The sequence below is a fragment of the Henckelia pumila genome, chromosome 1 (assembly GCF_033568475.1).
Source record: "Henckelia pumila isolate YLH828 chromosome 1, ASM3356847v2, whole genome shotgun sequence".
Taxonomy (NCBI): domain Eukaryota; kingdom Viridiplantae; phylum Streptophyta; class Magnoliopsida; order Lamiales; family Gesneriaceae; genus Henckelia; species Henckelia pumila.
Genome location: NC_133120.1, coordinates 101,547,928 through 101,574,411, shown reverse-complemented (window position 1 = coordinate 101,574,411; position 26,484 = coordinate 101,547,928). Strand labels below are relative to the sequence as shown.

Sequence of the window (26,484 nt, the reverse complement as noted above, 5' to 3'; positions counted from 1 at the left end):
TTTTCGATGATATTTTTTTTTGTTTTCGTTAAAAACAGAATATACAAATATACGATGCTTACACTGAATTACTACTTATCTAAATTAAACTCGACTAAAAGAGTTTAGTTGTTCAATAATTAATAATTAATAAATATTAGAAAAAATCTGATTAGACTCACACACTTCAACTCCCAAGACTCGATCCCAGTTGGTGCTGCCTACCTACCATCATTTTTCGGAGAAATATATGCTTGTTTATCCACAGAGAACTTCATTAATTTCACCAACAATGACGTCCTTATCGTCTCCTCCATTCCGCACCACTCTTTCTTCTTCATCACTCTCAGAAATTCTCACCTACTCACAAATCCCATAGTCATCCCCTCAACAATTCAGCACATTTCCTTTCCATCATCAAAATCCCTAATTCCGTATTTCAAACCCTTCAAACTTGTCGCCTCTCATTCTACCATTATGCAAAATAATAATAATCTAATAAAAGTTAATTTTGGATGCAAGCATTCACTATTTCGCCTCTTAATTCTCCTTTTATGTGTCCTTCTCATGTTCATGCTTTTGTTTTGCTAAATTAATATATTTCTCGAACTTTTTCAAATCCTTCACCGCCGCACTTCTAAACAATCCCAAGTCTGCCGCCCCGGACACCATGTGATACCCTCTTCGCTGCAACTCATCCGCACCGTCATGCGGCATCACGAGACCAGACAAGTATGTTTTACCTGCTTTGCGCATTCCCTTGTCATTTTCAGAATAGAGTTGATCATTCGAATAGGCTCCTGAGAACATTGATGGGACTGTTGTTCGCTACAATGTGTTTTAGAATAAGCGGCTAATTATTCTTATTAACTCTACATATGATGGTAAAAAAAATTAAATTCTGGGCTGCTTGAGTTTAGAAGTTGAAAACAACAATGCTAAGCAAAACAAAAAAAAAAAAGAAAAATTTAACCTTCAATCTAAAACAATGATTATCACTCTTCCCAAAAAAAGTTTACTCTATTCTGAAAATGGCAAGGGAGTGCTTAAAGCAGGTAAAGCATACTTGTCTTGTTTCGTGATGCCGCAAGACGGGGCTGAGGAGTTGCAGCGAAGAGGGTATCACATGGTGGCCGGGGCGGCGGACCTGGGGTTGTTTAGAAGTGCTGAATGAATTTCATGTTTGCGTCCAAAATTTTCTCTTATTAGATTATTATTATTTTGCATCATGGTAGAGGGAAAGACGACGAGTTTGAAGAGTTTGAAATTCATAATTAGGATTTTTTATGATGGAAAGAAAAGTGCTGAATTGTTGAGAAGATGGCTCTGTGGTTTGTGAATGGTTGAGAATTTCTGAGAGTTGAGAGTGATGAAGAAGAGAGAGTGGTGCGGAATGGAGAAGACAATAGAGATGCCATTATTGGTGAAATGGACTTCTTATATTTCTCCCAAAAATGATGGTAGGTAGGCAGCACCAGCTGAGAGTCTTGGGAGTTGAAGTGTATGAATCTAATCAGATTCTTTTTAATATTTATTAATTATTAATTAATGAACAACTAAATCTTTTAGACGAACTTTTAATTTATATAAGTAGTAATTCGGTGTAAGCATCATATATTTGTATATTCTAATTTTTTAACGAAAAAAAAAATTATGTCACAAAAAAATATAGTGTTTTCATAATCAAATAATCACCAAAATACAATAGATACATAATGACATTTTCGTAAATATAAAATAAAAAAAACAAATAAAATAACAGTGATTTTGGTACATATAAAAATTTCTAATGATTTAGAAAAGAGAATATCACATGAAATTGTTGGTTTGCCTAATATTTTTGTTTTGATATGGATTATTTACCATATAATTATAATTTTATATAAGTTTCATGAATTAATTAAAGTTAATTGATTTAAAAGTATCTACTATAACGATATATTAAAATTAGTTGAATTATTTTTTAGCATATATAAAATATTAAATCCACGTTTTTTAATCATATTATCGGCTATTGTATGCAACTTATATATTTTTTTTTCCAATTTAGAAATTTTTCATCAGACACTTCATATGAAGTTGGACACATTCGTTATAATATCAACATTTTTCATTGACAATCATCGTTTCTTGAGAACACGTCATTAGTTTTTTCAACTACACACCAATACTACAATAAAAAAACGAGTAAAAGCAAAAATGACTTTTCGCAGCGCAGCATCAACGGCCCACATTAAAAGCACGCCGTCAATGTTAATATTTATGACACGCCCATCCATGTGCGCTGTTAATATCTGTTACTATCATTATAATTTATACTTATAACGACGTGCAAAAAATGCACGTCGCAAATAATTATTTCAACAGCGAGTTATATGTATGCCGTTAAAGTTTAATATTTACGGTGTGCGCCACACGCTGTCAATAGTCTTATCATATAATTTTTTTCATTAATAATAAAATCATTATTTACGGCGCTCAAATCAAGCTGTTACCAAAGGAGTGATACGAGATTAATTTTAACATAGCGCCAAATCCCCAAATCTCTCCCGCCCTTCTCTCTTTCTTCTCATTCAGCCGCCGACATAGTTCTCTGCATCTACAGACACCTTCCTTCTTATTTTCCTTTTCTACTCATAATTGTGGAGGATTGTGTCACGGCTACACAGCGCTTCAAATCGTTTCAGATTTACTCGGTGCTTCTCATATCTCCTGTAAGTTCATTCAGCTCACTATATTTCTCTACATCTACAGACTCCTTATTTTTGTTTTTCTACACAGAATTGTGGAAATTTTTGTCACGGTTTCAGATTTACACAGTGTCTCTCATCTCTTGTAAGTTCCAAATCTATTCACATTTGTAAATCTACCTTTTCTCTCAATTTGATTTCATTTATTTTGTATGAGATTTAGGCCACAGCTTTTTGTGAATTGATCAATTCAATTATCGATCGAACATTCGAACTCGGTCATAATCGAATCATGTATATGCCAGAATAATACTAGGACACATATCATTGTTTTTTCAGAAATAGAAAATAAGAACGTTTTTTAATACAAGTGTTAAATTCATAGATCATAGATTTACGTGGTTGTCATGATTAGTTTATTGAGAATATAGGAGTGTTTGGTTGTAGGTGTCAGATGTTTCACTCTTTCACATACCAATTGAATCATATTACAAAGTTCTATTATTGCAAGCTATGTGTTTGATGAAATTCTTGTGTGTGACTTTATGGTATACATGATTTATGAAGTTGTAAATGTGTTCTGATGAATTGGATGGAGTATTTGAATGTTTTTTTGAGGGTTGTATTTGAATATTTTGTGGAAAGGAATGGAAGAACAAGTTGAAATCCGTTTCATTGAGGCACCGATGATGATCTCTCATTATATTTAATTGTTTTGAAATTTTTGAATGATACGAGGTTATTTTGAAGGAAAATTACATAATTTTTTTCATTGAGGCACCGATGATGATATCTCATTATATTTAATTGTTTTGAAATTTTTAAATGATACGAGGTTATTTTGAAGAAAAATTACATGATTTAGGAGGGTTGATGATTTAATAGGTGTTACTGATTTTAAATGATAGAAAATAGATACATATATATGAATTTAACCAGCTGTTTGTGTGAATTGGTGATGTGCAAGGTGATCTTATAGGTGACAATGCGTGTATATATTATGGTGGTGTGCAAGTTATATATATATATATATATATATATATATATATATATAGAGTTCTTTTATGGTGCCCAACTTATATGCCCAACTCCATGCCCACCATGTATAATATGTGAGTTGACCAACACAATTGATGAGTTGACTTATCACATATTGTACATGGTGGGCATGGAGTTGGGCATATAGAGTTGGGCACAATAAAAGAACTCTATATATATATATATATATATATATATATAATATAATATTCTATTTCATTATATTTAATTTTTTGAAAGTTTTGAATGATACGAGGTTATTTTGAAGGAAAATTACATGATTTAGGAGGGTTGATGGTCTAATATGTTCTGCTGATTTTTAGTGATAGAACATACATACATATATATTCATCGAACCAGCTGATTGTATGTGTCTTAGTTGTTTGCGTGAATATGTGACAGGCAAGGTGCTCGTCTAGGTGACAGTGCATGTATATATTATGGTGTTGTGCGAGTTATATATCTATATATATATATATTTATAATATAATATGGATGAGTGGGTTTGTATAATGTAATTAGTGTGACTTCATTTTTTTTCTTCTTTTTTTGTGTTATCATCCTTTCAAGTTCTCATTCAAGGGCTTGAGGTGTCAGAGGTGATTTGAATGTGTATGTGAACACTCGGAAACCCACTTGATAGCTACGGTAGAATTTTATAATGCCATGTAATTCCAAAATTTATGTGTCCAGTAACCTTTGATGTTAAATGAGTCATGAAATTTCAAATGTTTATGTTCAAGGGAGCGGTGCATGATTTAGATATTTACATAAACAAGGATATGAGGATTGATTATTTTCATGGTTTCAAATCCTATATTCTTTTCACCAAGTTTCTTATGCATAGTGTAAGGTATTGAATAAGAAGGAAATATTATTTGGGCACAATTTGTGAGAATTGTGAAGTTGTTTTAGTTGGTTCCAAATTCAATTTGATATGGACTAATTTTTGGGTCTCGAAATCAAAGATTGGATCGCCCCACGTATCAATATGAAAATGTACCGACATTTGAAAATTTAGGACATTTAATTAAATCCCAGTTCCATGAAGTTGAAAACAGCTCCTTGAATTTAATTATATCATTAAGGTAACAGAAATCTAGTTGTTGTATGACCCTGTTTTAGAACCAGTAATTTCCCTGGACCACTACATCGATTTAGGAATTTTGTAGATGTTAGAATCTTCACATTAAAATTTAATATTTTTGGTGATTGGTAAGGCTATGTTTCTTCTAAACATTTGTCTGACATGTATAATTTATTTTATTGAATTATATTCTTGAGTTTTAATTGGAAAACTAAAAAATAACCATTTATTTACTAGGTTATTAATGTTTTTATTTACATATTTTTGAGTTGAGAAAAACACGTAAGTATTTTTTCGGATTAATTTTTTATGTTTTGTTGTATATCATTTATATTTATAAGTCATATTTTCCAAAAATTTAATTGATTAAATATTGTAACACTAAAAAAATTAATCAAAATTGGATAAATTTTTATTTATGTTTTTCAGATTATTTCATAAGTATAAAGATCATTTTTTTAAAAAAAATAAATGTTGAAACTTGAATTAATTTGCTAATATTACTTTATTAATATATTTTAAAATATATTTGTATGTTAGAATTCGGGTTATTTACAAAATGGATAAGGAATGGATACATCTGCCTTCAAGACTTGTACCCGAGTATGAACAAGGGGTTCAAAAATTTATTGCACAAGCAAGGAATTATGCCAAAACACGTGAAGTAATCTTATGTCCTTGCAAACGTTGCAAAAATAAGAAGTATATGAAATTTGATCAAGTGTACGATCACTTAATTATTAATGGGTTCGATCCTTCTTACACGATTTGGGTCTTCCATGGTGAAACTTATACTCCACAATTTCAAGGTCAAAGTAGTTCAGGAGTAGTTCAGGAAAAAGAGGATAAAAGTAGAGAGGAATATAACTTATATAGAGATGATTTTGTCTCGGATGAAGGGGTTGGACACACTATGCCTGAGAAAAGATATTGTGAGTTTGCTGATTTGTTAGAAGATGCTGAAGCTCCTCACTTCCCTGGTTGTACAAATTACACGAAGTTGTCAGCAGTCGTTGCATTATACAATTACAAGTCTACAAATGGTCACACTGACAATAGTTTCAATGAACTCCTTAAGATCTTAGGCGACATGCTTCCAGGAAATCCAGAAGATGTTTACTCAATGAGAAAGTTGTTAAAACCATTTGACTTAGGATATGAGAAGATTCATGTGTGTCCAAATGATTGTTGTTTATTTAGAAAAGAGCTTAAAGATTTGGACTCATGTCCAAAGTGTGGTTCTTCAAGATGGAAGGTGGACAAAGTCACCACCAAAGTTTGTAAAGGAGTTCCTGAAAAGGTGCTACGGTATTTTCCTGTGATACCAAGATTAAAAAGAATGTTTAAATCAGAAGAAAAAGCTGAAGACTTGATTTGGCACTCTAACCATAAAAGTCAAGATCATATGATGCGTCATCCAGTTGACTCAGTAGCTTGGGATACAATAAATCATAAGTGGCCAGCTTTTGCATCAGATCCTAGAAATCTCCGGCTTGGTCTTGCAACAGATGGATTCAATCCGTTTGGTGATCTTAGTTCCAGATATAGTTGTTGGCCGGTTATTTTGGTCAATTACAACCTTCCTCCGTTGATGTGTATGTCGAAGGAAAATCTTATGTTGACATTACTGATTCCAGGCCCGAAGAAGCCGGGAAATGATATTGATGTATACTTGGAACCCCTAGTAGAAGATTTGAAGGAGTTATGGGACACAGGTGTAGAAACATATGATGCATTTAGCAAGTCAATGTTCAATATGAAGGCTATTTTGATGTGGACAATCAATGATTTTCCAGCGTATGGAAACTTAGCTGGATGTGCCACAAAAGGGAAACTTGGTTGCCCAATATGTGGTGAAGGCGTATGTTCTATGTGGCTTAAGCACAGTAGAAAGTTTGCATATTTAGGCCACGGGAGATTTCTTGCTCCTAATCATCCATTCCGTAAGAAAAAAAAGTGGTTTGATGGGAATAAAGAGACAAAAGGCAAACCTCGGCCTTTGAATGGATTAGAAATTCTCAACGCAGTGAAAGACATTGAAAATGATTGGGGTAAAAAACAAAAGGGCAAGGATATCAATAATACAAAGAAAAAGAGGAAGAAGCAGGATGATTCAAAAAGAGTTCAAAAACCAGTTCAAATATGGAAAAAGAAGTCAATATTTTTTGATTTGCCATACTGGAGTGTAAGTTATTTTGCACTCTATTAATTGGCTTTTATAGATTTGTTATATTTTGTTCATAAATTTTTATGTATCTTGAAATAATATATGAAATGTGTTGATGGATATAACTTGTAGGGGCTCTTGATACGTCATAACTTAGATGTGATGCACGTTGAAAAGAATGTCTGCGAGAATCTCATAGGCACAATGCTAAACTTGAAGAAAAAATCCAAAGATGGTGTTAACACTCGCAAAGATCTGAGGCACTTAAACATAAGAAAAGAATTACATCCTCAAGAAAAAGGAGAAAACATGTATCACTTGCCTGCTGCACCTTACACATTGTCTAAGAAAGAAATGGACGTATTTTGCTCTAGGTTGAAGAAAATAAAGTTACCTGATGGTTATAGCTCAAATATTGGTAACTGTGTTTATGTGGAAGAACGTAAGCTTATTGGGCTGAAATCTCATGATTGTCATGTTTTAATGCAACAATTGCTTTCAGTAGCATTGAGAAGTCTTTTACCGAAAGGTCCACGTAATGCTGTATTTTTGCTTTGTGCATTTTACAATGAGTTATGTCAAAGAGTGTTAGATAGGAACCGTCTAGAACAACTCGAGGAGAATATTGCTGAAACTCTATGCATGTTGGAGAGGTTCTTTCCACCTGCTTTCTTTACCATATCTGTTCATTTGACAATTCATTTAGCACGAGAGGCTCGTCTGTGTGGGCCAGTCCAATTCCGCTGGATGTATCCATTCGAAAGGTAATAAATATTAATCTATCTTCATACAAATTTAATATCATACAACGAATTAGATTTTTATATAATCAATTCTCTTCTCTCATGTGAATTATGTTTTGTTATTTAGATTTATGAAAATGCTTAAAGGGTATGTGAAGAATCGAGCAAGGCTAGAGGGTTGCATAGCTGAGTGTTACCTTGCAGAAGAGCGAATGCGGTTTTGTAGTGCTTATATAAAAAAAAAACAGGTAGTATTGGTATCCAATCTAATCGGAATGAGGATTTGGAGAATGGATTAATTGAAGGCCGCTCGATTTCTCAAGGAAAAGAAAAGATTTTAGAAGAACATGTGCTGCAAGCAGCACATCGATATGTGTTGTTCAATACTGCAGAAATTGATCCTTACATAAAGTGAGTGGTAAATTTCAAACCTAATAGTCTCGGTCTGTTGCATAAATCATATATTCTAACAAACACCTTTCAATGATTTTAAATAGGATGCACATTGAAAAGCTTAAACAAACAGATCGTCGTTTCTCAAGTAATGAAACATTGTTACAAAAGCGACATATGGAAACATTTGCTCAATGGTTTTCAAAATATGTTCCTGATAACTCTTCAGATCGGATTCGATGGCTAGCACATGGTCCAAGAAAACATGTCATATCTTTTACAGGCTATATTATAAATGGATATAGGTTCCACACAATTGATGTTGGAAGGTCAACACAAGATAGTGGTGTTTCGGTTGAAGCTGATACTATTTGTCAATCTAGTTCTGCTGATTCACATACAGTAGGAAGACTATCATACTATGGGTTTATACGAGACATTGTGTTACTAGACTATTATTTTTTCAAAGTTCCTGTTTTTAGGTGTGATTGGGCCAATCCTGGAACTGGTGTCAAAATGGAGGATGGTTTTACATTGGTCAACTTACACCAAGGACTAAGCACTTTTGAAAGCGATCCTTTCATTTTAGCATCACAAGCCAAGCAAGTTTTCTATTCTAGGGACAATGATGAGTCAAATTGGTATGTGTTGCTAAAAGCGCCACCTCGAGGTATTCATAAGATGAATTTGCTTGAAGAGGATGCATTTACGCCATCAAAACCTCTTGATGTGTCTAAACTTGAGATTAACATTACCGAGAAAGAACCGTACTCAAGAAATGAGTGTGAGCGAGTTGATGTGACTGAAATCCCATGATTGAAATTTTCTGTTGTAGATCTCATAGTTATTTATTTCAACTGATAAATGTTCTTCTCAAGTTCCATTACTTTTTGTTTAATTTTGGAATATATTTTCTCTTCACTTCTTGTTTATTTCCAGCACTGCATCATTCCATAGTACATGTTTTATCAGGTCGTTATATAGCATTCAAATTATGAGAAAAATGGGAAAAAAACGCAGTAGAGCACATGAAGATGAAACTCAGGTGATATCTTGTATTTTTTTTAATTCTTGGTTATTTTAGTAAGTAAATTTGTGCATTTCATCATATTTTTATGCTATTTTGTAGGAAAATATTGTTAATAGGCTAACGAGAGTGGACTCTTAACACTTCACCTGATTCTTCACAACAATTGCATGGTAAAGAGTCAATTGAGGACGAAAAAATTGCTAAGAAAAAGGGACGAGGGCCATCAAAATTGATTTTGTTTAATGGCCAACAAAAGCCAAAAGTGTTGGAACGTAATGAGTTCGGACAACCAATTGGCGATAATTCGGTAAAGTTCGCATCTTTTCTTGGTGGTATGGTAAAAGAATTTGTTTCATATACATTGGATGAATGGAATGACTTGGACGAAGATGTAAAAAGTAAGATGTGGAGTTGTCTTCAGGTAATGTCATCTGTTACTGAATTATTATTTTCCAATTCTATAAAAAAATTAGACATTTGCACACATCATATTTTACAGCTGCATTTTAATGTCGAGGAGTGGGAAAAAAACAATCTTTCAAAGGTTAAAGTAAGTTGTGGCGCGACAGAAAGTCCAAGCTGCAAATACTTATACGAGAAGTTAAAACTGGTTGATCGGCTTCACGTGATCTTAGTCTTTTGAAGCCCGAGTTTATGGACCAAAAACAGTGGGACGTTTTTGTAAAGAAGACACTATCACCTTCCTTTCAAGTAAGTATTAATTCATTGTTTTGGACCAACAATGCAGTTTTTGTGCTATTTAACTTATCATTTCTTATTCTTTTCTCCAACGTTATGCAGTTTCAGAAGTATTTTTTAAAATTGTCATAATGTTCTTGGCATGGTTGGTTATATTGTCGATAGATGGAGAGTTTTGTAACATATATAAACTGTTGATGGATATGGAGATTTTGGTTGTCTCTTGTGTGTTTGTGTGCCTATAGCCTGTTGATGGATATGAAATTTTCCTCTATCAAATGTTACGTCCATGTTGTCATTCTCCGTGAAAAGAGACTTTCTGCTCTTTTTTGGATATTCATGAGATCTAAGTTCATTTTCTTGGAAGCCACGATAATCTAAGCTTGTCGATAGTTCGCCGTTCATTGAATCTGTTGGCTGAGCTATTTAGTGTTTTCTGTGGTCATATATTTGCAGATCTTTTATTCCTGAAAAATTAGAATTCAGGCATTGCATGAATGATACCATATCATGTTCTTATGATGTTAGTAAATTATCTTGATTGGTTAGACTAAAATGATTTGCATGTTTGATTTATTATTTATATAAATTCTGTATTTTGAACTACCATGATATAAATTCTGTATTTTGAAACTACTGTGATAATCATCTTGAATTCTCAGGAATAGCTACTTTTACAGTATTTTTTTTAATCAAAATCTTATCTTTACTCTCAATTAACATTAATTAATGTATGTCTTACTTATGAAATAGTTCATTATGTTGGTATTTTGCTCAATGGCTAACAGTTTGGTATATTTTGATTCTCAGGAGAAGAGTGCAAAATTTAGAGAAATGAGGGTAAAGCAAGACCACAATCACACAATGAGCCGGAGAGGTTATGCTTGTTTAGCCCACATCATGGTAAATACTATTACTTATAAAACTTTATGGATAGTTTTTTAAAAGTTTTCTTATTTAAGTAATAATACATCTTTTTAAATTTCTTTTCTAACAATTTGTTTATATATTCTATATGTTTCATACTAAGGAAAAAGAAAGTCCTGCGGATACACCAATTACAAGATCAAATGTTTGGATTGAAGCTCACAAGAAAAAAAATGGGCAACCTAGTAGTCAAGCAGTTGGAGAGAAAATGGTAATAAAAATCTCTTTTATTATTTGTAGAAGGATAAAAAATTTTGTTATCTACTGAAAAATTATGTACTGGTCACGGCCTTCACAAAATATGTTCTAATCATCGTAGACACTACTAAATCAGATGTGAACTTTCAAATATAAATTACAAATTGCATCGAGAATCCTTCGATTTTACAAAAAAGTTGTTCACATCCATAATCATATTTCAAGGAAATTGTCTTCGTAAGCACAAGTACGTACATGTTCAATAATTTTACTAAGTTTAGTGTTACAGAAATACTGATTGGTCAAGAGACCTTAGTTAGAGGTGGTCTTCTGTACCGAAGGTTTTATAATTTTGGTGTACGTTTTTACATTTTTTGGATTATATTGAAAGATAAGATATGTATAATGTCTAAATTTTGTATTATATTTCTTTGTTATCTTTTGCAGAGAGAAATACAAGAATATCCACCCGAATCTCTAAATACAAATAACATTGCCGATGATGCAATTAGTCGTGTATTTGGCAAGGAAGCTCGAGGTAGAGTGCGTGGCATGGGCTTTGGAGTTACACCATCAAAATTTGGTGCTTGCATTCAACAAAATGGAACTATTAAACACTTCAAAGTAGGATGAATAACTTTCAACAAGAAATGGACGAAATAAGGTCCATGTTTCTCCAAAGTATGAGGCAACAAAATGATCAAGAACAGGTTGGTAATTAACCAGCATTAGATAAAATAAGTTAAGTATGTACTTTGACTTACACTGTGACATTACTTGACATAATTTGTGTGCCAAATTAGGTTGCTAGTGGTGGCATTAGTAACGGTATTGGGAAAGATATTGGCAGTAATAGTGATATCAATAGTGCAAAAAAAATCGGTAATGTTCATAATGGTATGCAACATGTAGCTCAGGTAAACTATATTCAAATTTTATTCTAAATCAAAAATTTGTTGTTTAAGTAAATATGATAGAATTAATAATTTTGCACTATTTAATTATATGCAGCCAAGCTTAAAGAATGTGAATATTGGAGATATCCATGATAATGCTAAATGTAAGTTACTTCATTGGTGTGGTGATGGAGTTGTTGCAGAAGGTCGAGTGGCATCCACCGATCCAAAAGCAAAAGTGCACCACATTCCTCTTGGAGGATCTTGTTGGAAAGTTTGGGTTGATAAAGTTTTTGTGGAGAAAGTAGATTTGATACGACCAAATGATGAAATGCTTTATCTTCGATGCAATAGGAAGCACAGTCGCATGGCTTTCTAAACTTATAGTTTTAAGTGACTGATATAGATCCTGTGATTTGAAATTTATGCATTTTTTTGTTGGATAGAAATCATGTTAGTAAGTGAATTGTTTCTACTTTTTTATTCTCTTATAATGAATAGTAGACAGTAATTATTTTATTTTTAAGTGTGGTGATGATTGGTGGATGTGTAATGACAATTGTTTGATATTTTTTCGTTTCACTTCTCTAGTGCATGATATTAATACACAGTTAATAGCAAATAAATTTATTATAGCCTGCAAGACACGAAAAATCTTAATACAAACACCTCATTAGCAGCACAATGTGTTTGCCGAGAATAACTTTAACTACAACATGAGTCATGCATGCTGTACGCTTATTGCAGGCTGCAAAAAATAGCAACTGCATTGTGCATTGCCCGCCGCAAAACACAGCAATCGCGGCGCACATTGCATGCCGCAAAAAGAGACATAACAGCGCGCATTGCACGCCGCAAAAAATAAAATCGCAGCGCACATTATACGCCGCAAAAATATCAACAGCCGCACACATTGAACGCCGCAAAAAATGAAATCGCAACGTACATTGCACGCCTCAAAAAATAGAAATAGCAGCGCATGTTGCACGCCGCAAAAATTAACAATCGCGGCGCACATTGCACGCCGTTGATATCTGCAAACTTTCAACAGCTTATAGTTGTGCAGGTCACAGTGCACGCCGCGGATGGCATATTTGTGCGCCGCGAAAACCTATATTTGTTGTAGTGCTACCATCATTTTTCGGAGAAATATATGTTTATTTATCCACAGAGAACTTCATTAATTTCACCAACAATGACGTCCTTATCGTCTCCTCCATTCCGCACCACTCTTTCTTCTTCATCACTCTCAGAAATTCTCACCTACTCACAAATCCCATAGTCATCCCCTCAACAATTCAGCACATTTCCTTTCCATCATCAAAATCCCTAATTCCGTATTTCAAACCCTTCAAACTTGTCGCCTCTCATTCTACCATTATGCAAAATAATAATAATCTAATAAAAGTTAATTTTGGATGCAAGCATTCACTATTTCGCCTCTTAATTCTCCTTTTATGTGTCCTTCTCATGTTCATGCTTTTGTTTTGCTAAATTAATATCTTTCTCGAATTTCAAATCCTCCACCGCCGCACTTCTAAACAACCCCAAGTCTGCCGCCCCGGACACCATGTGATACCCTCTTCGCTGCAACTCCTCCGCTCCGTCATGCGGCATCACGAGACTAGACAAGTATGTTTTACCTGCTTTGCGCATTCCCTTGTCATTTTCATAATAGAGTTGATCATTCGAATAGGCTCCTGAGAACATTGATGGGACTGTTGTTCTCTACAATGTGTTTTAGAATAAGCGGCTAATTATTCTTATTAACTCTACATATGATGGTAAAAAAAATTAAATTCTGGGTTGCTTGAGTTTAGAAGTTGAAAACAACAATGCTAAGCAAAACAAAAAAAAAAAAGAAAAATTTAACCTTCAATCTAAAACAATGATTATCACTCTTCCCAAAAAAAGTTACTCTATTCTGAAAATGGCAAGGGAGTGCTCAAAGCAGGTAAAGCATACTTGTCTTGTTTCGTGATGCCGCAAGACGGGGCTGAGGAGTTGCAGCGAAGAGGGTATCACATGGTGGCCGGGGCGGCGGACCTGGGGTTGTTTAGAAGTGCTGAATGAATTTCATGTTTGCGTCCAAAATTCTCTTATTAGATTATTATTATTTTGCATCATGGTAGAGGGAAAGGCGGCGAGTTTGAAGAGTTTGAAATTCATAATTAGGATTTTTTATGATGGAAAGGAAAGTGCTGAATTGTTGAGAAGATGGTTCTGTGGTTTGTGAATGGTTGAGAATTTCTGAGAGTTGAGAGTGATGAAGAAGAGAGAGTGGTGCGGAATGGAGAAGACAATAGAGATGCCATTATTGGTGAAATGGACTTCTTATATTTCTCCCAAAAATGATGGTAGGTAGGCAGCACCAGCTGAGAGTCTTGGGAGTTGAAGTGTGTGAATCTAATCAGATTCTTTTTAATATTTATTAATTATTAATTAATGAACAACTAAATCTTTTAGACGAACTTTTAATGTAGATAAGTAGTAATTCGGTGTAAGCATCATATATTTATATATTCTAATTTTTTAACGAAAAAAAAATTATGTCACAAAAAAATATAGTGTTTTCATAATCAAATAATCACCAAAATACAATAGATACATAATGACATTTTCGTAAATATAAAATAAAAAAAACAAATAAAATAACAGTGATTTTGGTACATATAAAAATTTCTAATGATTTAGAAAAGAGAATATCACATGAAATTGTTGGTTTGCCTAATATTTTTGTTTTGATATGGATTATTTACCATATAATTATAATTTTATATCAAGTTTCATGAATTAATTAAAGTTAATTGATTTAAAAGTATCTACTATAACGATATATTAAAATTAGTTGAATTATTTTTTAGCATATATAAAATATTAAATCCACGTTTTTAATCATATTATCGGCTATTGTCTGCAACTTATATATTTTTTTTCCAATTTAGAAATTTTTCATCAGACACTTCATATGAAGTCGGACACATTCGTTATAATATCAACATTTTTCATTGACAATCATCGTTTCTTGAGAACACGTCATTAGTTTTTTCAACTACACACCAATACTACAATAAAAAAACGAGTAAAAGCGAAAAAATCAAATTAAAATACCAAAAGATATAATATCTGAATATAAACAATATTACAATTATTAATAATAAAAAAGCTAACAAAAACAATACTAATAATAACAAAGAGAAGACCGTAAAAAAAATAACATAGAGAAAATTGTTTTTTAAGTTATATATTTGTCAATTTCAGATTTTAGTATCATATATTGTGAAACTTCAATTTTAGTCTATTATTTTTGTATTTTTTTTTTAATTTTAATTATTTTATCGATTTGACGCTCACATTCATCAATACGATGCTGATATGGCTTTGACGCGTATAGTCTTACATCAACAATCCTAATAAAAAAAACTAAAATTATAAAAAAAAAAAGTAAAAAAAAATACTAGACTAAAATTGACATGGGTCAATTTGATAATCAAAGACCAAATGTTATCCCAATAATAATTAACATTATTTAATTTTTTTAAGGAGCCATGGTCTCGACACTCAACCCGCTTTATCAATTATTATAACTAGTAAATGTGGCACACACGTTGTGTGTATAACGAAATATTTTCAGTTACAATCACTTTTTTATTTTTATCTTATTGAATTTTTTTTACTTATAATCAACGTGTTATTAAGAAAAAGTCATTCGAAAAATAAAAATTAGCAGCCAAATGAAAAATATGATGAAAAAAACGGTGATGATGATAGGAGTTAGTGCCTAATATGGTATTTAATTAATGTAGTGTTCATCAATTATAAATTTATAATAATATAGTAAAGAAAGAGTCATTAATTAATAATTAATAAATAAATATTAGAAAAAATCTGATTAGATTCACACACTTCAAGCCCCAACCCTCTCAGCTGGTGCTGGTGCTGCCTACCTACCATTATTTTTCAAGAGAAATATATGTTTGTTTATCCACAGATAACTCCGTTTCACCAACAATGGCGTCCTTATCGTGTCCACCATTCCGCACCACTCTTTCTTCTTCGTCACTCTCAACTCTCAGAAATTCTCACCCACTGACAATTCCCAGAGCTATCCCCTCAACAATTCAGCACCTTTCCTTTCCATCATCAAAAACCCTAATTCCGAATTTCAAACCCTTCAAACTCACCGCCTCTCCCTCTACCACAGCCGTCGAAACCAACCCTTCATCGGATTCCCTCAAATCCCGCCTCAAGAAAGGAGAAACCCTCTACGGCATCTTCCTCCTCACATTTTCGCCTACCCTTGCCGAGATCGCAGGCTTGGCTGGCTACGACTTCGCCGTCGTGGACATGGAGCACGGTCATGGAGGAATCTCCGATGCACTCCCTTGCCTCCGCGCCCTCGCCGCCACCAACACCGCAGCCATCCTCCGCCTTCCGGAGTCCTCGGCCGCCTGGGCCAAAAAAGCCCTGGACATCGGGCCTCAAGGGATCATGTTCCCCATGATCGACAGTCCCAAATCAGCCCGCAAAGCTGTCTCATACTGCCTTTTTCCTCCTAAAGGCGTCCGCGGGTCGGCCCACCCGATTGCCCGGGCCTCGGGCTACGGCATCAACGAAGGGTACCTAAGCAGCTACGAGGAGGAGTTGTTGATAATGTGCCAGGTGGAATGCGAAGACGGCGTGAAGAAAATCGACGAAATCGCTTCAGTGGACGGCGTTGATTGCATTCAGATGGGGCCGCTGGATTTGAGCGCAAGCATGGGGTATTTATGGGACCCTGGGCACAAGAAGGTGAAGGAGGTACTGCGGGTAGCAGAGAAAGGAGTGCTTAAAGCAGGGAAATCATACTTGTCTGGTTTCGTTATGCCTCATGACGGCGCGGAGGAGCTGCAGCGAAGAGGGTATCACATGGTGGCCGGGGCGGCTGACGTGGGTTTGTTCAGAAGTGCGGCGGTGGAGGATGTGAAGAAATTCAAGAAAGCTGTTAATTTAGCAAAACAAAAGCACGAAGACAAAGAGAAGGAGAAGGAAGATGAGAAATACTGGAGTGAATGAGTTTTCTGCTTGCATCCAAATTTTTTTTTTATTAGATTATTATTATTTTGCATCATGGTATAAAACTAATTTTAGTTCCTTTTATTGGGGTAATGTTGAAGTGGCCAAGTGCGAGTGCGATCTGTCTTGAGAGTATTTTACTCGATTCAATAGACCAAATACATCTTGCTGTAGAATCTCATTAACGGATTAATGTGTCAAGTGCATATCCGTCATGATTCAAGGGGATGAAATGAAGTTGATAGCTGATTTTATAGCTAGTTCATAGAATGTTTTGATAGAGAAGGAAAACGAAAAAACATAGAATCATTAGTGAAGTTGAATTAGAAATTATGAACATGGAAGTTCTCCAGAAGGAGATGGTCACGCAAATGGTATCCAGCTATTACTGTTCAACCTTTTTTGAGGCATCTCTCTGTACCATGTGACATGGTACATTTACAAGGTTCGGTTGAGATGCAGAATCTCCAAAAAAAATTATTTTCATCATGGTTTTTTAGAATATTTTTTTATAACATAAGCCACATTTTTTGGCTTCTCAGTTTTTAAATGTTCCTAAAATATGAAAAAACTATCAAGCGCAACTTTTTTTAGCGAAAGCACTTGTTTTTTTTTTCTTCAAACATATAAAAAGGTAAAATGTTTAACTGTGAGAGGAAAAAGAGAGGAAAAAGAGACAGATGTGAAGGACATAGTGGTCATTATGACAATCAGTGTAAACACGGTTCAAATCTGTGTCCAATAATATATATATGTTCATTCATACGAACCCACAGGATCTGCGTTTTTCCACTCTTTAGCTTGAGATTTATTTTCCAATGGCTAATATCACAAAACCTCCAAGATTCATATATTTCTTGAACTATTATTCCATTCTTTTTCTTGCATCAATCCAAACCAGAGCATTGTGCAACACATACAAAGTTGGGGATTTAGATTCATGGGGGATTCCCACTCCTTCAAATCCACAAGTCTACGATAAATGGTCAAAATATCACAATCTCAAGATGGGAGACTCCCTCTGTAAGTACATTTTATTCTGAATCCACCAGATTCTTCACACTCACACACATAATGGGGGTGGAGTGATTCATGTTTGTTCTGTAATTTGCTTTTGTGGGCAGTTTTCTTGTACCCTCCGAGTCGAGATTCGGTCATCCAAGTCAGAGATGTCGAATCCTACAACAGCTGCAATCTGAAAGATTCAATCTTGAACATGAACGATGGCAACTCTTTGTTCAATATCACCAAGCCTGGAGATTTTTACTTCATCAGTGGAGCCGATGGGCACTGTGGAAAATCACAGAAGCTCCACGTTTCTGTGTATGGGAATGGATCTTTTCCAGTTTCATCGGCGCCGGCTGCTGCTCCCTCTTATCCTACTGTCTTTGGCTCCATTCCAGCCCAGGCTTCTGCTTCGTCCTTCCTCGAGATTCCTGTTTTTATGATATCTGCTGCGATTGTTTCCTTTTATATGCTCTGATCTTGTGTTATTTTTGTCTTGATTCGTGAAATGATCCTTGAGAAAAGGATTTGATTTGTCGGCAGTCGGCACAATGAATGAGATTGATTTATTGAGACTGTAATTTTTTTACATTTAAATAATAAACTTTCATGTGATATATTCCATTCCACTAACACCCTATTGCTTCTTTCGTACCTTCTTATTCTTTGGCATGATAGATGATATATCTACGAGAGCTTCCTTTCTGTTTATGTTTTTTTTTTTTGCCAAGTTCCCAAATGACCTTCATTTTTTCTAATTACAATATTAATCTTATTTAATATAATTAAATTAATTACAAAAAACTTATTATATAAGTATTCAATGCATGCATCCGATGCACTAATTTTTTTAAAATACTCTTTCCTTATTTACGAAAAGTACTTTGAAATCCCCTTTTAATCATGAACATAAACACCCCAGCAATTCTTTACCCCAAAAAAAGAAAATAAAATAAAATCTCATAATCATCCTAACAAATTTCATACTATATTCGCAAAAAAATTGTTCAATGAGTTGCATGCACAAAGGTTAAAAATTTTGAAAAATGAAGACGTGTGATTATATCATTACAATTCAGTATCAGAAGTCAGAACCTTAGCATAACCAATGGAGCCATTATATCGATAATACAAATGAATAGGCGAAAACTGAAACCAAATGCATCAACTTGATAAATATGGCTTCTGCACACCAATTTGAAAAATGAGATTGAACCATTGTAGAATGGCCAGATTGGTTTAACAAGAGTCAGCATTTTGTCCCTTCAATGCATCACATGAGTTGTCTTTGCCTTCCATGCTTATTTATGGACAGTCAAGCTTTAGTTCTTTAGGCCATCCAAATTCTTCCAAGAAGGCCAACACTACTCCATTTGACCAACCAAACCCTGTCTGTGTACCAAAACAGATCAAATTCAGGACCAAGAACTAGAACACAAAGCGTTGATTTGTTTTCGAGACTCCGAGGTAAAATATGGCTTACCTGGGGTGAGTATTCCCCACCGCCTCCAATGTCTCCACATTTCCGTACGTCATATTTCTCATGCATGGTTCCTGTTTCCTTAAACGCTACGTAGTTTGTTCTGATCCACTTCACTGCAATGTCTTGTGCGATGGCTCGTGCTTTCTCGGATTCACACCTGACAAGGCCTTCAACAATCATGTGCTGAAGTGGTGCCCAGCCATTTGGAAAATCCCTGGTTATCATCAATACACACAAATTCAGAGGTTACATAAATCTTGAAACAATAATGATCACTTTTGGGAAGAAAAAAAAAAGTAGAAGTCATTGTGCGAGTCACCATTGTTGTCCTGAATTTGTCAAAGAAGTTGCTATCCCAGCTGAATGAACCAGCCCTGAACTCTGGAGACTACTAATGACTTTATCTACTCTCTTAGCATCTTAACATATGCATGAAATAAAAGCAAAAAATTATGGTCGTTGAAGCACAAAACTCATTTACTGTTGCGAAATCATGAAGTAACAAAGCTTAGTAACTAAAAGGCAGAATGATAAATTTTGATTTGCATTGGCAGAAAAGAAAGTTGATTATTGAAGACAGTAAGGTGATTCCACTACCACCGTTTGACCTCCTGATAGATCCAGCTGATTTTGTGCTAGATATTTTTAGCAAGAAATAACATGGGAAAGGGTGATCTTTAAACATATATAAATTTAGTTACTTCTGTAAACACAATACGCATCTCAAAGGCTGCATCTAATGGGTAGCTAAAAACTTCTCTACCCGTGAAACGGTAAATGAATATCATGTGTCAAAACCTGAAGATTCCAGACCTGAATCAAACGGCTGGATCCACAAGGGGACGAAATTTGAGGCAAATATTTTCTTATTCTGGCTCGCACCATTCAATGTAATAACATCCTGAAAGCCCAAAAACCAAGATCAACAACCGAAAGATATTCGATAACATGATAGGAACTAACTCTAGTCAATCTCCATGGCACCAGCTTTCATACATTTGAATTGCCCAGCCAGTAGTCAACCCACTGTCCCATTTCTGCATTCCAGAGAACTGAATTTATGGCCTTCTTTCTAGCCTCCGAAGCCTTTCTATAGCGTTCTGCTGTACCCGAATCCCCAATACTGTGTGCCAGAGAGGAAATGTCGAGTTCCATCTTTGTCGAAAACAAAGGGAACAAATCACATCATTTATTGAAAGAAACAAGTTATTGAATGTGTAGTTATCCAAGTCTTACCTTCAGTATGAATGCATTCAAATCCACAGGAATAATTGATGTCGTCGTTAATGTTGTTAGATCAAACTCATTCCTAAAAAAATCATATGATGAATCAAGCCATCAACCACAACATGCAACAAGCTAAATATAGAGTATATCATGTTTGATTGATTCTAGGCATATTTCTCGAACTGGAATCTTATGCCAGATTCTATTCCATATGAACAAGGAATTTAAGCTACCTCATCCATCTAGTACTGAAATCCCATCCGGATTCGGCAGTTGATGCCAGTTCCCGGTAAAGCTGCTTTTTTTCACAAGTATTAGAGAGCTTGGAAGCTGTTTCCTGGTCCTGCAAATGTGAGACACCTTTGAGAAACAAAGAACCAAATTCTCGCTCCCATCATCCTATAATTATTGTTGCTACGGTGCAACTTACAATCAAAATGAGATGTCTGCATTATTGTACAGACAGCTTGACGCTATGCATTATAGTGTTATCATCAACTATAACATTTAATACATTTATAAGAGCTCGGACCCATAGTTGTTTGCAAATTTAGCAAAGATTTTAAGTTGAAATGATTTCATACGGTCGTTGACGACTCTGGCCTTGGTTTATTCCACATTGCATAATAACGACTTAAAGCATGACTTGAACCTTCAGCATCCTCAATGATCACCTTATGAATCCCTTTGAAAATATGAAGGCTCATGAAAAAACGAACACTACCTAAATTGATAATAAGAAGCGAATTGCGACAACCAATTGGATACTGTCAACTACAAAAAAGATCTTCTAGTACCCGAATTCCAAAAGTCATGCTCCTTCAATAATGCGGGAAGTGATTTTGCAACCAACTGCTTATCACCTGTCCGATCGTATATATCTATGACCATTGAACTCAAGAGAGGAGGCTGACTGCAAAATATACATTGCGGAGGAATTTGCCATTGTGAGAAATGGAGTGGCTTTCACTTCTAATAACAGCGTGAAACATATTTAGGCAAATAGCCCTTACCTCCTATTAGTGTAATATGCCCTTGCACCATTCAGAACATAACCAAATTCATCTATGAGGGAGATAAGATTATAGACAATCCCTTTTGCAGTGTCATACATTTTACTAGCTAACATTCCCCTGCATCCAACCATATGTGCTGTCAACAGAAGGAATCACGTGATGAACAATAAAAGGAAACACCAAAAGAGATATCAAGAAAAGTAGTTAGAAGTTGAATCAAACTATGTTACTAAGAAGGATACTGCATCCCTCCAAAGTTATCAAAATCTTTTATTTTTTAACTTCATGGAGCCTATGTATATTCTGGTTTTGCCATTGATTGCTATACTTGCAGCAGCAGCAGCATATTTCAGATGAGTCCTCAAGTATGTGAACACGGATAAGTAGGAATCCAAAAGACCAAAGCAATCAAACAGAAGAAGGAAAGAAAAAACAAAGCAACAAACAAACTGAAACCAAACAAGAACCAAAAACAAACCTTATCACCCAATAAGAATCCCAGTAATAAACCTCCCTAAACCTGGACCCAGGAATTACAACCGGGCACTTCAACGGCAGCAACGTATGATAATCGGGCCGGCGAAAAACCCCGTCCGAAACTTTCCTGCTCAAATTACTCCAAAGGGAATGCACTTCCAAAGCCCAAGCTCTCATCTCCGGGCTCTTCACTTTCGGCAAGAAATCTTTCGGCTCTGGAACAAAGTCCACAGGCTTTACATGCACCAAATCCTCTTCCGCATCACCAAAATGTTTCCCAATAAAGCTATTCAATTCTTTCACATGAACAGAACCATTCTCCGTCCTCGGAAGCTTGTGAAACTCTTGAATCGTGATTGAGAGATTGTTCTTCAGCGACAGGTCGACGTAGAGCTTCGGATCAAACCCCTTGTGCCCATAACTTTTGTACGCCGTCTTTTGGACAAGTTCGAGAAAGGTGACCAATGGGGTGGTGGGGATTACAGGGCCCCGATCCGTTGGCTTACATGCCTTCACGGCGACAAAAGGATTGTCCATGTTGACTGGCACTGCTGTTAACGAGAAAAACAGAGCAATTGCAAGATTCAGTGGAGCGCTTTGAGCCATTTCCGGTTTCGAAACTCAAAGTTTATAGGAAAAACAACATCTTGATGTTGTATATCTATATTCTTTGGAAAAAATATTGAATATTTTTCCTTTTAAGCTAAATTGTGGTGTATATTAATATTATTATATACATCTTTGTTTGTACATGTCATATGTGGTTGGATTTTTATGTGCATGAATGTGGAGGAGACGATGAAAACACAGATAGAAGCAAAACAGGCCGGCGCTCGGTTGTGACTAGAGGAGAGAGCTGACTGCTTTAAAATTCTCCAAAGAATAGTCCAGTATTTTTTTTTCTTTTACGTGACAATGATTCTAATTACTTAGACCACCAATATTTTTTATAATAATATTAAACAACAATATATATATATGGTTTGGACTCCAGTCGTCGACCAAGTCTGGGTCGAACCAAACCATATATATATTTTGTTGTTTAGTATTATTATCAAAAATATTGGTGGTCTACTGGTTATAATTCTTTGCCACGTCACAAAAAAAAAATATTGAACTATTCTTTGGAGAATTTTAAAGCAGTCAACTCTCTCCTCTCGTCGCAACCGAGCGCCGACCTGTTTTGCTTCTATCTGTGTCTGGTTTGGTCGACCCATGCTTGGGTCCACCCAGACTTGGTCGACCCAAGCTCGACTCAAGCAGTCGACCAAGCCTGGGTCGACAGCTTGCTTGGTCGACCATGGTCGACCGCCTTGGCTTCGGTCAACGGCTTGCTTGTTCGACCGCTTGGGCTGGGTCGACCATGTCGACCCAAGTCTAAAAAAGAAAGAAATAGGAAAAAAAATAAGAAAAAAAGAATGGAAATATTAGAAGAGAGAAAACAATGTATTTTTATTCATAGGTCTATCTATTGAATTAAAAACAAGACTGAGTTTATATACCTCATTCTTTTCAAGCCCTGTGTGACAGACTAATCCAAAAAGTTGTTGGTAGGAAAATCAAACTTCTGATGTCTGACCAAGAGTTCACCTACTCCACCAACTTGGACACTACTTAGGAGTGTAAAGTATTATATTATTTTAGGGAAGTTTGGTGGATTACTAATATTATTAATCAATCTATAATTTATCTTATCTCAAGCTTCACCAATTAATTTAAAGTTATTTAATTAAAGACTCTCTACTATAATATAATAATAGTATTCCGATGCACGCGTTGCGTGCTCGTACATGTCGTTTTTTTAACAAAGACATTAAATAATAAATTGTAAAATTAAAAAATAATAATAATATAACGTTTTCCTAAACAAATATTCACAAAAAATATATATATATATATCTTATAACTTTGTATTTAAGTCTGGGGTACAAGGTTTGATTCCTGGGAAGGGCAAAAACTCCCCACCAGGGGAGAAGACCATGAGTGCAAGAATGGTTGGGTCAGCCCAGTCCATTACAAAAAAGGGCTGGCCCAGCCATTCTTGCACTCATGGTCTTCTCCCCTAGGCTGGCCCAGTCATTCTTGCACTCATGGTCTTCTCCCCCTGGGGGGAGTTTTTGCCCTCCCCATGAATCGAACCTTGTACCCTACGCTTAAATACAAAGTTTTATGATTCCTGGTATCATTGAGCTAGCTCGATTCCTAGGGAGGACAAAAACTCCCCACTAGGGGGAGAAGACCATGAGTGCAAGAATGACTGGGCCAGCCCAGTCCATTACATATATAGTAAGATATTACATCAATCAAATAATTGAATTTAAAATATTATATTACTCCTTATAAATAATATTATTCATATTTTATTTATTATTAAAAGGACAAAATGTTAATTTATCATGTTTATATAACATTTAATCAATCAAATCAAATAAATTATAATATATCATTCAAATGAAATACTATCTATATATACTATCATTTTTATTACATTGTATTACTTATATATGTATTATTTATCTCATCATATCTACCAAATGATAGATATGTATTATTGTATTATATTATTTTATTTCAGCTTTAACTTCAAAATAACATAATGTAGTACCAAGTATAAAAGAATATCTTAAATATTCCTTGTTACTTTATTCCAAAAATTATTCATTTGTCAATTTATTAAACTACCCATATAAATATACAAGTAAATCTCGTGCTTAAATAATTGTAAAATTAATTATATATTTAGGAACAAATTATTGGAGCTTAATTTAATATAATAAAATAATTAATTCAAATAAGTTTATAAAAATTAGTTTGATTAAAATAGTAGATACAACAAATAATTTAATAAAAATATATAAATAACCACATGTTATTCGAAGTAAATATTAAAATTTTTTTATTAAAATAAATTTATATTTTGTTAATCTAATAATAAAATTATTTAATACATGATTAAAACAAAATATAGACCATTTAATATATATAAATAATTAAAATTCCAAGCCAACATAACACAAGGTTGGTGATGTTTATAAGTTTGTGTAATTTTTATTTTAGTTCGTAAATATTTAATTTTGAGTTTTGGTTTTGTGTGATGAAGAGGCATATATTAGTAATGTTTATTGGCATATCATTATTTTTTGATATAATATAATCATTTCAAAGAAAAATGATAAAAGTCAAAACACAACTAAAATAAAAATTGAATATGAACTGAAAGACAAACTTATTGGATCATTATGATCACTTTCCTATAAATTTTACTCTAGTAACGTTTATTTCAATTTTTTCTCTTGATTTTAGTAATTTACACGAACGTTAATTAATTAACATTGCATATGACCATCATGTTGTCGATCGATGTGTCAATGTCATATGACCACACTTTGACGCGACATATCTTTCAATTTTTTCCCTCAATTTTAGTAATTTACATGAACATTCATTTTACATTGCATATGATCATCATGTCGATGTACGTGTCGATGTACTTGTCAATGTCATATTGACCACACTTCAACGCGACGTGAAAAAGACTAAAATTTACATAAACGAAATTAATTGTTGAAAATTAAATCTGATAAGAAGGTCAAAATATAAAGAGACAAACACGTATGATTAGAATTTCAATCTATGAAAAACCTACTAATGTATACATAAATTATAATAAAACTTACCTTCATCTTAAACCAATAGAGTACTTTATCAATATCTTTAAGTTTCTTCTATATATCTATCTTTTTTGTTTATTAAGGATCAATTTGTTTACCGTTTTGATATTTTTTTGGTCCTTCAGTCAAAATATGGCTCTAGTTTATTATTTATAAGACATAAGTTGATATTCTTAGAGTGATGCGAACATCATAAAAAAAATATCTCGGTTTTTTCTTTCCCTCTAATGAAGGGACTCCTTTTTATACGCATTGACCCGGTCTCTTTCATGATTGCTTATCATGGCCCAACTGACAACTGTTTTTGTGATGGGATAGCTGTCACGTAGGATTGACCCCCCCACCCCCCCCCCCCCCCGCAATACTAGGACGTACCCATACCGAGCCCATACTGTTACACCATGTTGTCTAATGATTTGATTTGCAATAAGAGTCTGCCACACGCAAAAGAGGTAGGGGCTTCCTTTTTTATATGAAATGACCCTGGGTCCACCGATTATTACGGGCTCCTGGTTTCCGGGTATCTATCCTTGATACCGGGGTCCCTGAAGGAGCTCCTAGGTTCTCGTTTTACAAGATGACCCCGGGCCCCTTATTCGGGTATTATCGGGATGACGTCGGGCTCCCATCTTGCGCCGATCCTGGGCTCACCGTCCGGGTCTATCAGGTTCACCCGGACTCACCATCCGGGTCTTCACCCGGA

The 26,484-nt window shown here is 34.6% G+C and overlaps 4 protein-coding genes across 7 annotated transcripts; 3 read left to right on the top strand and 1 right to left on the bottom strand.

The window, feature by feature from the left end:
• The first annotated feature begins 2,502 nt into the window (after window positions 1-2,502).
• LOC140865907 (uncharacterized) lies at window positions 2,503-12,366 on the top strand. 4 transcript variants are annotated; one of them, XM_073270758.1, is made up of 14 exons: window positions 2,503-2,693; window positions 2,761-2,814; window positions 5,335-6,979; window positions 7,094-7,725; window positions 7,832-8,115; window positions 8,202-8,767; window positions 9,070-9,142; window positions 9,227-9,548; window positions 9,627-9,838; window positions 10,637-10,729; window positions 10,857-10,964; window positions 11,399-11,661; window positions 11,755-11,868; window positions 11,963-12,366. In XM_073270758.1, exons 3-5 carry the CDS (start codon window positions 5,354-5,356, stop codon window positions 8,001-8,003), a joined length of 2,430 nt encoding a protein of 809 aa, XP_073126859.1. In that variant the 5' UTR covers window positions 2,503-2,693; window positions 2,761-2,814; window positions 5,335-5,353; the 3' UTR covers window positions 8,004-8,115; window positions 8,202-8,767; window positions 9,070-9,142; window positions 9,227-9,548; window positions 9,627-9,838; window positions 10,637-10,729; window positions 10,857-10,964; window positions 11,399-11,661; window positions 11,755-11,868; window positions 11,963-12,366. The 4 variants fall into 4 exon arrangements, with proteins under 4 accessions (XP_073126859.1, XP_073126872.1, XP_073126865.1 ...); XM_073270771.1 differs by having other exon boundaries at window positions 2,503-2,675; window positions 8,202-9,142; XM_073270764.1 differs by lacking the exon at window positions 8,202-8,767.
• Window positions 12,367-15,779: 3,413 nt separating this feature from the next.
• Window positions 15,780-17,061, top strand: LOC140880643 (uncharacterized). The gene has a single exon (XM_073285266.1). The coding sequence runs from the start codon at window positions 15,859-15,861 to the stop codon at window positions 16,900-16,902; it is 1,044 nt and encodes a 347-aa protein (XP_073141367.1). The 5' UTR covers window positions 15,780-15,858; the 3' UTR covers window positions 16,903-17,061.
• A 485-nt stretch (window positions 17,062-17,546) lies between these two features.
• On the top strand, window positions 17,547-18,542 carry LOC140880652 (early nodulin-like protein 8). Its single transcript, XM_073285279.1, has 2 exons — window positions 17,547-17,925; window positions 18,027-18,542. Exons 1-2 carry the CDS (start codon window positions 17,721-17,723, stop codon window positions 18,383-18,385), a joined length of 564 nt encoding a protein of 187 aa, XP_073141380.1. The 5' UTR covers window positions 17,547-17,720; the 3' UTR covers window positions 18,386-18,542.
• Window positions 18,543-18,937: 395 nt separating this feature from the next.
• On the bottom strand, window positions 18,938-22,940 carry LOC140880636 (probable trehalase). Its single transcript, XM_073285254.1, has 11 exons — window positions 22,112-22,940; window positions 21,631-21,750; window positions 21,415-21,530; window positions 21,202-21,302; window positions 20,851-20,960; window positions 20,627-20,699; window positions 20,387-20,545; window positions 20,204-20,291; window positions 19,710-19,809; window positions 19,391-19,604; window positions 18,938-19,299 (listed from the first exon to the last, which is right to left on the bottom strand). The coding sequence occupies exons 1-11, from the start codon at window positions 22,714-22,716 to the stop codon at window positions 19,213-19,215; spliced, it is 1,773 nt and encodes a 590-aa protein (XP_073141355.1). The 5' UTR covers window positions 22,717-22,940; the 3' UTR covers window positions 18,938-19,212.
• Window positions 22,941-26,484: the final 3,544 nt, after the last annotated feature.

Coding starts and splice junctions, on each gene's coding strand:
- LOC140865907 (XM_073270771.1), top strand. CDS start 5,354: ATGGATAAGGAATGGATACATCTGCCTTCAAGACTTGTACCCGAGTAT. Junction 6,980..7,093: donor TTGATTTGCCATACTGGAGT/GTAAGTTATTTT, acceptor TATAACTTGTAG/GGGCTCTTGATACGTCATAA. Junction 7,726..7,831: donor TGGATGTATCCATTCGAAAG/GTAATAAATATT, acceptor TTTGTTATTTAG/ATTTATGAAAATGCTTAAAG.
- LOC140880643 (XM_073285266.1), top strand. CDS start 15,859: ATGGCGTCCTTATCGTGTCCACCATTCCGCACCACTCTTTCTTCTTCG.
- LOC140880652 (XM_073285279.1), top strand. CDS start 17,721: ATGGCTAATATCACAAAACCTCCAAGATTCATATATTTCTTGAACTAT. Junction 17,926..18,026: donor CAAGATGGGAGACTCCCTCT/GTAAGTACATTT, acceptor TTTTGTGGGCAG/TTTTCTTGTACCCTCCGAGT.
- LOC140880636 (XM_073285254.1), bottom strand. CDS start 22,716: ATGGCTCAAAGCGCTCCACTGAATCTTGCAATTGCTCTGTTTTTCTCG. Junction 19,605..19,709: donor ACAAATTCAGGACAACAATG/GTGACTCGCACA, acceptor GATGATAACCAG/GGATTTTCCAAATGGCTGGG. Junction 19,300..19,390: donor GTGGGGAATACTCACCCCAG/GTAAGCCATATT, acceptor TTTGGTACACAG/ACAGGGTTTGGTTGGTCAAA.